The sequence below is a fragment of the Pelmatolapia mariae genome, linkage group LG23, assembly GCF_036321145.2.
Source record: "Pelmatolapia mariae isolate MD_Pm_ZW linkage group LG23, Pm_UMD_F_2, whole genome shotgun sequence".
Lineage (NCBI taxonomy): Eukaryota > Metazoa > Chordata > Actinopteri > Cichliformes > Cichlidae > Pelmatolapia > Pelmatolapia mariae.
The window spans coordinates 31,059,244-31,074,949 of NC_086246.1; the positions used below are offsets into that span (position 1 = coordinate 31,059,244).

The following is a 15,706-nucleotide window of genomic DNA, read 5'->3' on the forward strand; positions in this document are numbered from 1 at the left end:
TAAGTACCGGTAAGACAAATAAACATGAAACAAAAAAGTCTTCTTAGAATAATAGAGCACTCTGTACTTCATGTACAGACATTGTTTATGGTTTATTCACCAAAATACATAAACATACATACATGAGAGAGTTAAAGTTGGCACAGTTAAATAAGGCAACTTTTTAAAAAGAACTACATAATAGTTAAAGCAGTCAGCAGCCATAGGGCGCCGGGAAGCACTGTGTAGGGACCATACCTTGCTTAGGGGTACCTATGGTAGCTATTGAGTGGATTCAAACCCCCAGCCTTCCTATCATGGGGCCACCACTCTACCTACTGAGCTATCCCTGCCCGTGTTTGTTGGCAGTTAAATTCTTTTTCTATAAAAGGAGTAACTGTGTATTAAATTTCAGTGAAATCAAATTTATGTTTATGTACCTTTTATTTATTAGGGACAGTTCACTTTAACATAAGCGCTTAAGTGCATCATGAATAAATACCCCGTTTTCTGCCGTGCAGGCTGATTTTTATCTGCAGTTACTGGCAAGTTGACTGGAATTTATTGACAGTAATAATTCATAGATAAGAGCCAGAAGTACATGAACAGCAAAAGAAAGACCTAACTATGTAACACGTTAAAATTAAATAAAATATATTTTAAATGTAAAATAATGTGAAGTTTTTGGGTCTCATCCATATGAAAATTAAATGCAAGGACTCCAGCACAAATCATTATGTGTGTGTGCTGTCATATCATTATTTTCATGCCTTTTTCTAAAGTTACTTGTTAATTTTCTGCTTTCTGTAGTTGTGTAAAGCACTTTGAGTGCTTGGGTAAAGTAGAAAAGCACTGTATAAGAACTGTCCATTTACCATTTGCCAAAAAGAAGTGGGATACACTTATAATATAAATCCTTTATTTAGCTATGGACTGACTATATTACTTAAAAACTGGTACTATCAAGGTTAGACTTAGGTTCTGCCCTGCTGCAAGGTTCACTTTGATAAACTCCTGTAACACTGAACTAATTTATCTGTTAAAATGATGATACATATAAGCAGACTCCACTATACTGGAGGTTTGCAGAGGCTACTCATAGAGAGTTAACTGTTAAATCTATGTTGGCTGAGCTGACTGACTGAGTTACTAAACTTGTTATTTCAAAAACAAATCAAACTTTTAAACAAACAAAACAAAAACAAATTCTTCATTTCAGTTTATTATATTTCTTTCCACAGAGAAGGAGCTTGCCAGAATGCGAACACAGTTTGTGGAGAGGGTGACAGCAGAAAATCTCACACAGCTACTTGAAGCTCTTGTAACAGACAATGTCTTGAATGAGTTGGAGAAAGAAAGGATACAGGAAATGAACCAAAGTAGAGCAGACAAGGCACGCGACTTCATTGACACCGTGAAGAAAAAGGGAGAAAAAGCCTGCAGGATAATGATCAGTCACCTTCGAACCATTGATGCTACAGTTTCCTGTCAGCTAGGTTTGTCCTCTGGGCCATCTGCTCATTTAAGTGAGATCAAATATTTTTTGTTATTAATATATTATTGCGTTATTTGTTAGAGCACTAACCTTTGTCTGTTTGTGTGTGTGTGTGTGTGTGTGTGTGTGTGTGTGTGTGTGTGTGTGTGTGTGTGTGTGTGTGTGTGTGTGTGTGTCCATTTGTGTTTAACCATTTAGAAATTTCCCCTGGAGAAGTGATCTGACTCTAATCCATTCTTGAGTTGCCCTCTTTGGCTTTTAGGTCCCGGTTCACTGATATTTCCCCTGATGAATGAAAATGATGTTTCCCTATGAGGGATTGTCCTGAAATGCCTTTTTATGGTGCTAAAACCTACTCCAGCTGGGGACTTCATTGTACTTCCCTTGGATTTTACTGTTCATGTAGCTGGGAGAAATGGCCTGTCCAATCTGAACTTGAATTGTGTTCTCTTATTGGACTGTTGTGCTTATCAGACTTTATCTATGAGGAACAGAACAGTGTTCACCATCTGGAAGACACCCAGGTCCAGGACAATTGTAGGCAAGCCAAGAGGCTAGAAGAATAAAACTGTGGATACAAGTAATGGAAACTGGCATCCTCCCTCATGGGCTTTGATTTAAAAAAAAAAGCCTTTTTTGCTTTTAAATGTGCTATAGAATTAAAATTTACATTGAAATTAAGTGGAAATCATGTCTCTATCTTAAATTTATGTTGTAGATACATTACAACTGCAAACCTTTCCGAAACCCTACACTATAACTTAAGCCATAACTTGATATGCATCTCTATAAAAATGTACCTACAACTTGTACTGATGCAGCCTGCAGCTACTGTGATTGATCCATTTATTACTGTTATTACCTTCTACGTATTTTTGAGGATGTGGAAACTTTTGCATTTGCACAGTCTATATACACGCTGGAAATGGTACTGGCCACTTGCAAAGTTTACATTGTAGGCTCTACAGACGTGTAGATCATGTATATGCATGCACCATCATCAGGGTTCAGCTGGGAAAGCCTTGGTGTCTCCACAAAAGAACTTGAGGTGATAGTGGGATGAGCATCTCCACTTAGACTGCCCCCATGGTTTGGACCTAGATAGGTGGCACAAAATGGATGGATGGACAACAAAAAAAAGCTCATCCGAAATTGAATATAACAACCAGAATAGTCCAAAAATCATATATATTTGTGTGTTTCTATTAGCAACACTTGACAAGTATCATGTTAAATTTAAATCTACTCTGAAGAACAAGTTCCAGCGTGTGTTTGAATACACAAAATGTTGTTTGTCTACTCTTTTAGGATTCTCCAGCAGGTGTCAGAATAATCTTAAATCTCTGCTGAAGAAGAAGTTCCAGTGTGTGTTTGAGGGCATCGCTAAAGCAGGAAATCCAGCCCTTCTGAATCAGATCTACACAGAGCTCTACATCACAGAGGGAGGGACTGCAGAGGTCAATAATGAACATGAGGTCATACAGATTGAAACAGCATCAAGAAAACCATACAGACCAGAAACAACAATAAGATTAGAAGACATCTTTAAAGGCCGACCTGGAAAAGAACAACCAGTCAGAAGAGTACTAACTATGGGAGGGGCAGGCTTTGGGAAAACTTTGTTAACACAGAAGTTCACTCTGGACTGGGCTGAAGACAAAACCAACCAGGACATTCAGTTCATATTTCCATTCCCTTTCAGAGAGCTGAATGTGCTGAAGGAGAAAAAGTTCAGCTTGGTGGAACTTATCCATCTCTTCTTTACTGAACCCAAAGAAGCAGGAATCTGCAGGTTTGAAGACTTCCAGGTTGTGTTCATCTTTGATGGTCTGGATGAGTGTCGACTTCCTCTGGACTTCCACAATACAGAAATCCTGACTGACCCCAGAGAGTCCACTTCTGTAGTTTTACTACTGACAAACCTCATCAAGGGCAACCTGCTTCCCTCTGCTCACCTCTGGATAACCACACGACCTGCAGCAGCCAATCAGATCCCTTCTGACTGTGTTGACATGGTGACAGAAATTAGAGGGTTCACTGACCCACAGAAGGAGGAGTACTTCAAGAAGAGATTCACAAATGAGAAGCATTCCAGGAGCATCATCTCCCACATCAAGACAACGCGAACTCTCCACATCATGTGCCACATCCCAGTCTTCTGCTGGATCACTGCTACAGTTCTCAAGCACATGTTGAGAACCACAGAGGTGAGAAAGCTGCCCAAGACCCTGACTGAGATGTATATCCACTTCTTGGTGGTTCAGGTCAAAGTGAAGAAGGTCAAGTATGATGGAGGAGCTGAGACAGATCCACACTGGAGTCCAGAGAGCAGGAAGATGATTGAATCTCTGGGAAAACTGGCTTTTGATCAGCTGCAGAAAGGAAACCTGATCTTCTATGAATCAGATCTGACAGAGTGTGGCATCGATATCAGAGCAGCCTCAGTGTACTCAGGAGTGTTCACACAGATCTTTAAAGAGGAGAGAGGACTGTACCAGGACAAAGTGTACTGCTTCATCCATCTGAGTGTTCAGGAGTTTTTGGCTGCTCTTCATGTTCATCTGACTTTCATCCACTCTGGAGTCAATCTGCTGGAAGAACAACAAACTGGGGCACACTTCTACCAGACTGCTGTGGACAATGCTTTACAGAGTCCAAATGGACACCTGGACTTGTTTCTTCGCTTCCTCCTGGGTCTATCACTGCAGACCAATCAGAGTCTCCTACAAGGCCTGCTGACACAGACAAGTAGTCCACAGACCAATCAGGAAAGAGTTCAGTACATCAAGATGAAGCTCAATGAGAATCTGTCTCCAGAGAAAAGCATCAACCTGTTCCACTGTCTGAATGAACTGTATGATCGATCTCTAGTGAAGGAGATCCAAAATTACCTGAGATCAGGAAGTCTCTCCATGGATAAACTGTCTCCTGCTCAGTGGTCAGCTGTGGTCTTCACCTTACTTTCATCAGAAGATCTGGATGAGTTTGACCTGAAGAAATACTCTGCTTCAGAGGAGGCTCTTCTGAGACTGATGCCAGTGGTCAAAGCTTCCAATAAAGCTCTGTAAGTTATATATATTTTTAAATGCATTGACATCTTTATAAATTAATAAAAATGTACAAAATTGACATTACTATCTTGTCAGACTGAGTGGCTGTAACCTGTCAGAGAGAAGCTGTGGAGCTCTATCCTCAGTTAGCCTGGAGTCCTCTAATTTAATTGAGCTGGACCTGAATAACAATGATCTGAAGGATTCAGGAGTGATGCTACTATCTTCTGGATTGAAGAGTCTGCAGTGTAATCTCTACATTCTCAGGTAAGAATTCAGCAGATTGTTTCAAACAATAGCTATTTGTTGAATTTATCTATCTGTAACTATTTCTGCTTACCTAAACCTTCTGTAATTCTTAAACAACAAGACAGGGCGGCTTTACCACCAAGATTGTGTGTTGAATTTGTAAGTTTGTTCAATTACAAAAAACGTAATAGTTAATAATTGTATCATAATTTGATTAAATTGATGAACACAGAATATCAACCAAAATCCAGAAAAAAAAAACACATTACATAAAAGTTATAAATTGAGCGAGATAAGTATTCAATCCAAAACCAAAACATGACTTAGTATTTGGAGAAACCCTTGTTGGTAAGGCAGTGGAAAGATGTTTCTTGTAGTTTAGTCACTAGGTTTGCACACATCTCAGGAGGGGTTTTGTTCCAGTCCTCTTTAGAAAAACTCTCTAAATCTTATAAGTTAAGAAACTTATAAGATTTAGAGGCTTTTAGAGGATTCTAGGCTGCTACTTGGCAACTCAAAGCTTCAGTTCCCTCCACAGACTGAACTCTCTAAGGACGAAGCAAGGCCACTCATGACCTTATGTGCTTCATCTTAAGCTGTTTTTTTGTTGTATGGTAACTACAGTTAGGTCCACAAATATTTGGACAGAGACAGCTTTTTTTTTCTAAATTTGGTTGTGTACAGGTTGTGTACATTACCACAATCAATTTTAAATGAAACAATTCATATGCAGTTGAAGAGCAGACTTTCAGCTTTAATTCAGTGGGTTGAACAAAAAGATTGCATTAAAAATTTGAGGAACTAAATTATTTATTTAACACAATCTTTTCATTTCACTGGCTCAAACGTAATTGGACAAATGAAATGATTGAAAATATAATGTTCATTCCTAATACTTGGTTGAAACCCTTTGCTGGCAGGAAAATGCCAAAGTCTTGAACTCATAGTGATCTACTTGGCCATTCAAGAATATTACATTTCTTTGCTTTAATAAACTCCTGGGTTGCTTTGGCTGTATGTTTTGGGTCATTGTCCATCTGTATTATGAAACACCACCCAACAGTTTTCACTGTTTTAAGGTGGCTCATTTCACCTTCATGGAGAGCTCCTTTGGCTGCGTGTTGTCTGTTCACATCAAAATATTCCAGATGTAAGCACCACACCTCAAAACAACTCCAGGCCTTTTATCTGCATAACTGATAATGATGTATTGAGGAAATTGCCCACACCTGCGCATGACATAGCTTTTGAGTTAATTGTCCAATTACTTTTGCTCCCTTTAAAAAGATGTTGGGACATGTTGAGGATGCTGAAACTCATAAACCCTTCATCCAATTTGAATGTGGATACCCTGAAATGAAAGCTGAGAGTCTACACATTATGTCCATGTCCATTATTTATCTGTAATTGTTTACTTGTGTCAGTGTCCAAATATCTATATATACACACCATAGTCTGTAGATTGGACCTACTTCCTGGAGGTATGACAACAGCATACAATATAAGATTATTTTTGTCACAGTATTGTGAGATTGTGGAGAACTTTTAACAGAAAGGTGCTGCATCTTGGGTAAAGATGATATATCTATATCTGTACATTATTAAATGTGTACACAACACACAAAAATGTGAACCACAGTGAAGACTTGGACAATAACATGGGGCAATCACTGTCATGTTGTTTTGTGTGTCTGTAGGCTGTCAGGCTGTCTAATCACAGAGCATGGTTGCACTTCTCTGGCCTCAGCTTTGCACTCCAACTCCCAACTGAGAGAGTTGGACCTGAGCTATAACCATCCAGGAGAGGCAGGAGAGAAGCAGCTGAAGCAGCTGAGAATGGATATCAGGTATGGAGATTCCTGTTGAAGTCACATACAGTGTCTAAAGGAAGAAGAGATACTGTGATGTTGTCAGCCTTTCTAAATCTGCTGTAGGTGTGGTTGTGATTGCCTGTGTGAATGCCCGATTTACCACTGTTTAATTCTATACTGTGTCTATACTTTACCGTTCCACTACCATTTTTCCATGCTGGATCTTTAAAAAAGGTTGAAAGATGAAAAAAAAAAAGATTTACAGATTGCAGACCTCTTTGTAAGTTTGTGTGTGTGATTTATATCTCACATGTTGACAAAGTGCTAGCAGCTGAATTTGCATGATGATTATTAAGGGCCTTATTATTTTTAGGACAGGGTCCAAAGTCGTTACTGTTATCATCCTCTCTTTTCTCCAGCCGTTTCACCTTTGAACTTCCCTGTTCATGCTGTGAAATTTCTCCCACAAAAAACCTGATACCAAAAAATGAAAGAGTTGAAAGGTTTTAATCAGAGGTCCCAAGTCATCTCTGAGTTCATTGAGCAAGTTTAGAATTAGATCGCCGCGTAATATGTTGTTTTCAAAAGATCTTTTTCTAGCATTTCAAATAAATTGATACAAGTGGACAAACATCTCTCTTTTCTAGAACACACTTTTACATGTGCAAGCAATAATTGCTGCCATGTCAAATAAATATTGGCACAAACAGCAGTATATTGCATGACGCAAACATTAGTATACCTGTTTGCACAGTTGATTTAAGTAGTTTTTTCACCCATATTTTGCAGCTTTAGAAAGGAACTTCCAGAAGTTTATATGCAAGACGGTTATGCAAAAATATCAGTTCCCACGTCTTACATGCAATCTTGCAAATCTTGACAGTACTTTGTTGAGTTTGGACTGAAGCAACACATTAGTAAATCTGACCCTAAGGTGGTTATTTTTTTATGCACTCTGACCATGATGAAGCCATTTATTGACATTCCTCACTTCCTATTACTATTAGAGAATAAAAAACAAGGTATATGAGAGTAATGTAATGTCCATGTGTGTATGCTGAAAGAGACTGTGCTGGTCTGACCCCCTCCTCCTTTCAGGGTCATTCTGGAGCCTGCTGGAGTCCGATGGTTGAGACCAGGTCTGAGGAAGTGTAAGTGTGTTTTTAATGTGATTCATGCAAACAAAGCAGCACACATTCAACCATCTTCAAACTGTCACATCACTCATTCACATCTCAGATGTCAGGATTCATCATCAAAGTGTCAATCAATGAACAGATGATGGATCAATAACTGCAGCTGGATTGTGTTTGTTCTCTCCATCAGATTCTTGTCAACTCACAATCGACACAAACACAGTAAATAAAAACCTCAAACTGTCTGACAACAACAGGAAGGTGACACATGTGAAGAAGATTCAGTCATATCCTGATCATCCAGACCGATTTGATGACTGTCCTCAGCTGCTCTGCACAGATCCTCTGACTGGTCGCTGTTACTGGGAGGTCGAGTGGAGAGGAGACATTGAAATATCAGTGAGTTACAGAGGAATCAGAAGGAAAGGACACATAACAGACTGTGGGTTTGGATCGAATGATCAATCTTGGAGTCTGAGGTGCTCTGACAATGGTTACTCTGTGTGGCACAGTAAGCGACAAATATGCAGCACCTCCTCCTCCTCTGAATTTGACATAGTAGCAGTGTGTGTGGACTGTCTTGCTGGCACTGTGTCCTTCTACAGGATCTCCTCAGACAATCTCATCCACCTCCACACCCTCAAAATTACAATTACTGAACCTCTTTATCCTGGATTTAGGCTACGGTCCAATACTCTATCCTCTGTTTCCCCCCCTTTTAGGCAAACTTTTGTTAGACTATTAAAGATATAAGAATGCTTCTTCCAGTTATTTTTCTCCCTGCAACAGCATTGCTATGTAAAGCAGTGGTGCAGCACCAAATGCAAGAAAATAGATGAATTAAAGTGTTAAAAACTTAAAACTTGTTCTGATGTTTGTCTAAGAAATTAGTTATTTAGGAAATTGCCATTAATCGATTACAATACCAAATGGAGTAAAATAAATACTTTTTTCTGTAAATAAAGCCAAACACAATGCTTGGTTTGTTAATAGTGTAAAAACCATATCTATAATTGTGTTTATTTATTTGCAGAAAAACACTGCATTTAAGAAAAAGCTTGGGCTTGTGGTGGGTCCATTCAAAATAAAGGCCTGGCTGATTTGAATCATGGGACATCTCAAGTTGTGCTCTTTTCAGGTTATTAACTCTTTGACTAGTCAATAATTATCTCATTAACTCTCATCTGCCACTTCCTGTAGACAAACCTCCTGTTCAAGGCTCCACCTCACCTGCTCAAGTGTGCCCAACCGTGATGCTACCTTATTGTCTCATCCCACAGCAAATTAAATTAATGACAAAACATAAGAATTTAAAGATAGACAAATATATTTTTTAACATTAATCAATAGAACTGTAAGAATAAAAAATTAAAAGAATACAAATGTTAGGTAAAACAAATTAAAGTGCTACTAGTATTTAAACAAAAAACTATGTGCAAATAGGAAATAAAAAATGGCTTCTGTCCTTAAGTTCAAATCAATCTTTAGATTAAATCCAAAACATTTTATTTTTCAGTTCAAAATAACACGTTTCCAAAGTTTACAGATGATTTAGTTCATGAATTCAGGTTTGCAGTGGACATGCTCTGGAGTGAGGCTTGCTCTTATCTTTGAGATGTCTTTGAGGGCGATCGTGGCTCAAGAGTTGGTGGTTTGCCTTGTAATCATAAGGTTGCCGGTTTGAGTCCCGGCTCGGACAGTCTCGGTCGTTGTGTCCTGGGGCAAGACACTTCATCTATTGCCTACTTCAGAGGGCCTGGTGGTGCCAGTGTCCGGCAGCCTCGCCTCTGTCAGTGAGTCCCAGGGTGGCCGTAGCTACAATGGTGGATGACTGAACGTGTAAAGTGCCTTGGGGTCCTTTGGGACGATGTAAAGCGCCATACAAATACAGGCCATTTATTTTTGAGATAAAGTAGGTATAAGAAACATTGGTGGTTTTTATTAGGTTTTTTTGGTGCATTAGAGTGGTTGGAACATTGCACTCAGGGACACATACGTGGCTGTCTGGGTGAGTCACCAGCTTGCTGGTTGCTTAACCGAGTGACAGGGTTTGTGTTAAAATCTTGCTCCCATGTCTTTTTACGATTAGTCAAGGGTTGAGCCGAGTGACTGTTTTATGGTTGGAAAGGTATCCTGGGAAAGCATGTCTCTTTTGTGAAAGATTTCACAAAAGATCAGCTATTAAGAACTGCACATCGTTATGGTATAGAACATGGAAAGAGATCCTTTTCTGTGCTATACAAGTAAATCTATCTGGGGAATTTTAAGTGTGGATGAGGGAACAGCTAGTATTTTGTCTGTTACAGAACCAAGTCTTCCTGAGATTTAAGGCTATTCCCAGTTTTGGTGGGTTTGGAGGCTCGTTAACATTTGAGCAATAAAAAGAATTTGTAGTCTTACAACATCAGCAAACCTTAAATAAAATAAGAACTTGCCATACTTAAGTTATGCAAAAGACTAATCAGTCCATCGAGTCATCACCTTTGTTCCATGTTCCTCCAGTTGATCAGCCCTTTCAACATCTCCTCATTGGTTGTGTGGAGCCTTTGCCTGGGTTTAAGTTTAAGTTACCCAGTATCTTACCCATTATGCAATATTACCATTGAATCAGTAATTAAAGCATCGATCCAATTTATTTTCAGCATTTCAGAGATTTTTCAATGATCAGGGAACAAATTTCACTTCTCACATGTTTAGTCCAATTGAAGGCGGGAAAAACAAAACAATGTAAAGTATGCCACGTCAACTCTGGATGATGTTGAGTTGAAGCGGCATGCATCATCAGGATGCCACTGAGCGCTTCCATCAAACCCTTAAACCCCTGCTACAAGCTTATTGCATTAAGCTGGACCTGACTAGCTTGTGCTTTTGTTTGTCTAAAGCAGCAAAAACAGCCTCTTGATTCTTTAGTAGATGAGAAACTATATCCACCGTTGAATTCCACCGTGTGGAAACATCCTGTATGGGTGGTGCTTTCTGTTGACCCAGTCTTGTTTGCACCTTGTTCCTCCATATTAGCAGGGCTGTCTGGATTTCATCTAAATTTGCTTGCTTTTCAGTGTCATAAAGCTGTTGGATTTTATTTGAAATAGTCTTTCAGCACGGCATTTGGAAAGTTGGATCACCTAACGCTGACTAGCACATTTTCTAACCGCCTATCTTCTACCAATGATAGTGGTCTACAGTCCAGAGCAATTCATTTTGTCCGAATTTATGACGTTTGTCCGATCGGTGCCTATGCAATCCCCAAAATGCGCTGGCATGATGTCAAGGCAGCATGGGTGCAAGAAACTTCTTTTGCCGATGCCCATGATGCCGCTGTTCTGAGAAACCGACCTACTTTGGCACATCGTCCTACCACTTTTATAATTTGACGGCGACTTCTGACTAATCAACCCCTAACCCCCTGTAAATTAGGGGTTTGTGTTACGCACAGCGTATGCACAGAAACAACGGGTAGGATGGTTTGTGAGGTAGGATAGATTCCCAGAACACCACCCTTGGTAAAAGCCATGTCACCCATATCAAAAACCGCCACTGCGTGTCCCACAGGCTGTCTTGCAGGATGGTTGGGAAAAACGGTCACCACGAGGCCACCGACTATGGATTTTAAAGGTTGTATAAAGCAAACTGTTTTGCATGTTCATTTAATTTAACTGGATATTGGAATTAAGCTGTGTGTTGGTGTGAACTTTCATTTGTTTGTTGCTAGCTTGAGCCAAACTGGGAACAAGACAGAATTAGAAAAGAGTGTTATTAATCAGAAATGCATTACATATTTATGTAGGTGATAATTCTTGTCCTTTTATTTACAAGAATTTAATATAGTTTTTAGTACTTGGATAAGTTTTAGTGGATTCATTTGAAAAGTTGAGATTAAATGACATGCCACCAGAATCCAAACAACCAGTTGGTGGCTGTTAGCATGCGGCTAACTGTAAACACAATCCTTATCTTGTTTATGGAGCGTTTTAAAGTCACAATGTTGGCTCTCCACTACATGACAGCTGCCAATGAAGTTAAATTTTGGTGAATACTTGCAGTACAACACTGATAGCACCTTCGGTACATCTCTTTAGTAAGAATTAAAAAACAACAACAACAACAACAAAACATGAGATGATGTGTCGTCCTACAGCTTGTTTAAGGAGAGATCAATCACGTGTTTGCCCTCTTTCTTTCTTTCTTTGGTGCACTGGGGAGGTGTGGGATACATACTGCATGAAGTTCCTGAAGTCAAAGTAGGATGAAACGTGGAGCAGTTGGGGAGCTGATCCGCGGCTGGTGAATAGTACATTTGTACTGTTACCAGCTGGTATTCACTGTCTCACAAAGTTTAATATTTATAGCCTTCATAAATAAGAATCTTCCGTTGATTAAATTAGTTTCAGGTGCTAACAAAGGGTCAACGTATATTAAATGTATTTTTTCACTTTTCTGAAATTTTTAGTGGCTTCTTTCTGCCTCATATCTCGAAATGATGCATTCTGTTCACCTGTTGGATAGACTAACATCCTTCATATATCCATGTCTGTAATTTAAATTTTGTGAGGCTTTCATGTTGTCCTCTTGTGAATTTTGGACTACTTTGAGGTTCATTATGTTTATGAATTTTGTAATGCAAACCTTTGTGGCTCCTCAGTGCAGTTGTACCTTCCATTTAATGTCCTTATGTATCAAAAAGCCAGTACAAAATACGATCTCATCTCTGTGATCCACTGCATAAAATGGCTGGCCCCTTCCTGATTTGCTCTTTTCTTTGTATGTTCTTTACATCATCTCATCAAACAAATTTAAATATCAGACAAAGATAGCGCAGGTAAACACAGCATGGAGTTTCTAACTGAAGGTGTTTATTATCAAGTGGCCTAGTCAATCAAGCCCTGACTGGAATCTTGAAAACCCTCCAATGTGACTGAATCTGATCTGCAAAGCTGAGTGGTCCAAAATTCGCTGCAAAAGACTCTTTGCCAGTTATCACAAGTGCTTGAATGCAGCTGTTGCTGTTAAGGGTGGCCCAATCAGTTATTAGAGTAAAAAAACAATGTTTTTCACACAGTGCCGTGTATGCTTGGATTTTTCCCCTCCCGTTAATATTAAACGCCTTAATGTAGAACCTGTATTTTGTGTTTAGTTGTGTTATCACTGTCTGATTTTTCTCTCCTCCTGTTAGGCAAACTTTAATTAGATTAGAAAAAAAATCTAAGAATGCTTCTCATTTCCATAAAAACGGCATGTGAAAGCCTTGGCTTCTGGTTCTGGCCCTTCAAAATAAAAGCCTACTGGCTGCTTTGACTGTTTTATTTTATTTTATCCAAATCTAGAGTCAACTGTGGTATCTCAGCATCTATGCCCTGTGCTCCACTCCAACGTGTTTGCTTATATTAAAGTGAGGGGCGTGAGAGGGCAGAATATCGTTGACAGTTTCCTCCCCCCTCCCACCTGTTCTGCCTCCTGAGCAGCTCACGCGCGTTTTCAGTCTTTCAGATGTGGAGCGCAGAGTCTTCTTTCTCTTCTTCACTGTATGAATCAACAGTAAGCTTAATTTTTCTCTTTCGTTAATTACGTCTTGATCTAATTAATGTTTGGAGTTGTTCAGCTTGTGTTTCATTGGAAAGTTTCTGTGACTTTTATTCTAAAGGGCCATGTGGTCAGAAATAGTATAAGAAAAATACGTCATACTTAAAGTTAGTTTTATATTATTATATGTTTAATATATTATGTTGTTTGAGTGCAGTGCTTTGAGATCCTACTTTATTACTCGGAGTTAAGTTGCCTTTAACCGTCTTATAAAGCCAAACACACCTGGCCTTGGCAACAGTCTGCCTCCAGGGGTTTTGGCACAATCACGATGTTATCAGAAATACAATTTTAAAAAAAGCAACAATTTAAAAGAGATGAGCTTTCAGATGAGGTTACCGCTTAACATTTGCTGGTCAAAGTTAAAAAATAATTAAATAAATAAATAATAATAAAAAGACACAAGAAATGATGAAAGATGATGATGAAAGAGACGGTGCGCCCTGAAGTGGGGCACATTCGATAGAGTGGGCCGTGACCGTTACCGGTTACTGAGGTGGTTTCTGTTTGTGGGTGGGGTGGGTTTCACTCCCTCCCTTCTACCTATTAAAGCAAACAAACGAACAGAGATCAGACAAAGACAGAACACACAAATTTGTGGAGATGCGCGCTCTTTGGATGATACTAAAACCGTTCATTTTCATACAAATCCTTCATACAAAATAGTTCAACTTTAGACAGCAACAGCAGTTCTATGAGCATACTTTAAGTGGTGTGGTACAATAACGCATAGCCACAAATATATTTGTAAAACAGGTAGTTTCTTAATTTTACATAAAACCTTTCGTTAATCATGTTCAGTCTATTTAGTAAAAGAAGTAAAGACAGACATAAAAACACTTCGGAAGTGGCTTTTTATGTACAGCTGAACTGTAGACGGACAGACGGCTGCCCGTGGGAGTTATTTGTTAAAGAAAGCATTTTTAAAATTAAAAAACAAATCAGACACATTCTGAAAAATCGCAACAGCCCGCTTCACTTTTACAGATTCTTGTTTGAACCTAAACAAACGGTCAGAGGCGAAGCTTTTGTGAAATTGAATTCCTCGCCCAAATTTACCGTGACAGAAATCCGGGAGCTGCGAGTGGTTTCCACGTAAGACAGAGGTCGCCTCATGACATCTCTTGCAAAAAAAATAATAATAATAAATTTTAAAAAAAATTAAAAAGATCAAAAAGAAGGAACTGAATGTTTGTTTGTTTTATTTTTGTGAGAAACCTTAAGCCAATATGGTTAATTCTCGAACAAAATCGCACTGATTTTAAACGTCAGGTGTGAAAAGGCCTGCAGAGGAATCATTTCAGAGAGCCAAGTGGGCCGGAGTGGTGTTCAGTTGTGTGTTTGAGGTAAAATGGGATTTTAAAAATGTATTATCATTTCCATGTGATTGCATATTCAGCACAGGTGCACGATTTCAACTACGAGCGCACTTATTGAAAAATGCAGTGATCTGATCGGTCAGATCTGTTTATGCGGATCCGACAAACCGTGAAAATGGAGCTTGGTTCGTAAAAAAAAGGTAAAAAGAAATCGTCCAGTGAAATTAAGCGCTCGGTGTGAAGGTCTGCAATAAGAACGGTCAGAAAAAATATTTTTAATGCGGGAAATATTTGGACTGTTACGCGTGCTCGTTTGATTTCTTTTCTAACACTTCAACTAGCTCAGAAGAATAAGCTGCAGACCCACGTGTGAGGTTGTGAGCTCTAATTTGAAACAAACTGCGCCCCTTGTTCTTTTGTTGAAAATTCTATTTTCACATTGTATACAGTATATCTTTTTCTTCTAATCGATAAAGAGCAACTGAATATCTCGGCAAAGGCATGAGAGCAGAAAACAAATATTAAACACAAACCTCGTTTTGCCACAAAGTCTTGTCGACCCTGGAGCTGGTTGCTGTCACTTTGGGACTATTTTTCATCCATGCAAACGCCAGGATTTCTATTTTGGATGAACCGGTGTAATTTGGGTTTGGAACTTAATGTTTTTTGTTTTAAAAATATTTGCAATACTTGATTTAATTTAGTTGTGAAGAAGAGAGCACAAACAGGGTGGAGATGAATGTCTCTGGGGGATTTGTGAAAGAAGAATCACAGAAAGAATGAAATGGAAAGGTTTGCAGAAGTGAGACCTGCTGTGATGTGGAGACAGATTGGACACAGTGCTCAGATTTTTTTCATTGGCCTCCTGTCGTTTTGTTGGTATCACTGTTTCCAACTCAGGTTGAGTGAATTGGAGACAAAGTCAGAGAGGCAAAGCTGAGATGGTTTGGACATGTGCAGAGGAGGGATAGTTGATGTACTGTACAAACGATGTTGAAGAGTAGGAGCTCAGAGAAGGTTCATAGATGTAGTGAAAGAGGACACTGACAGGACTGGTGACCGAGCTAGCAATAGAGATGGAGGCTGA

At 39.1% G+C, this 15,706-nt stretch overlaps 1 protein-coding gene across 1 annotated transcript; it reads left to right on the forward strand.

Moving 5' to 3' along the window:
- Window positions 1-1,237: 1,237 nt before the first annotated feature.
- On the forward strand, window positions 1,238-8,547 carry LOC134620341 (NLR family CARD domain-containing protein 3-like). The gene is made up of 6 exons (XM_065469764.1): window positions 1,238-1,475; window positions 2,783-4,538; window positions 4,621-4,791; window positions 6,471-6,620; window positions 7,683-7,735; window positions 7,911-8,547. Exons 1-6 carry the CDS (start codon window positions 1,238-1,240, stop codon window positions 8,471-8,473), a joined length of 2,931 nt encoding a protein of 976 aa, XP_065325836.1. The 3' UTR covers window positions 8,474-8,547.
- The last annotated feature ends 7,159 nt before the right edge of the window (window positions 8,548-15,706 follow it).

What these genes read in the sequence shown, in the direction of transcription:
- LOC134620341 (XM_065469764.1), top strand. Translation starts at nt 1,238, where the DNA reads ATGCGAACACAGTTTGTGGAGAGGGTGACAGCAGAAAATCTCACACAG. An exon ending in TGTAATCTCTACATTCTCAG is followed by an intron (nt 4,792 to 6,470) that starts GTAAGAATTCAG and finishes GTGTGTCTGTAG; the next exon opens with GCTGTCAGGCTGTCTAATCA. An exon ending in GAGACCAGGTCTGAGGAAGT is followed by an intron (nt 7,736 to 7,910) that starts GTAAGTGTGTTT and finishes TCTCTCCATCAG; the next exon opens with ATTCTTGTCAACTCACAATC.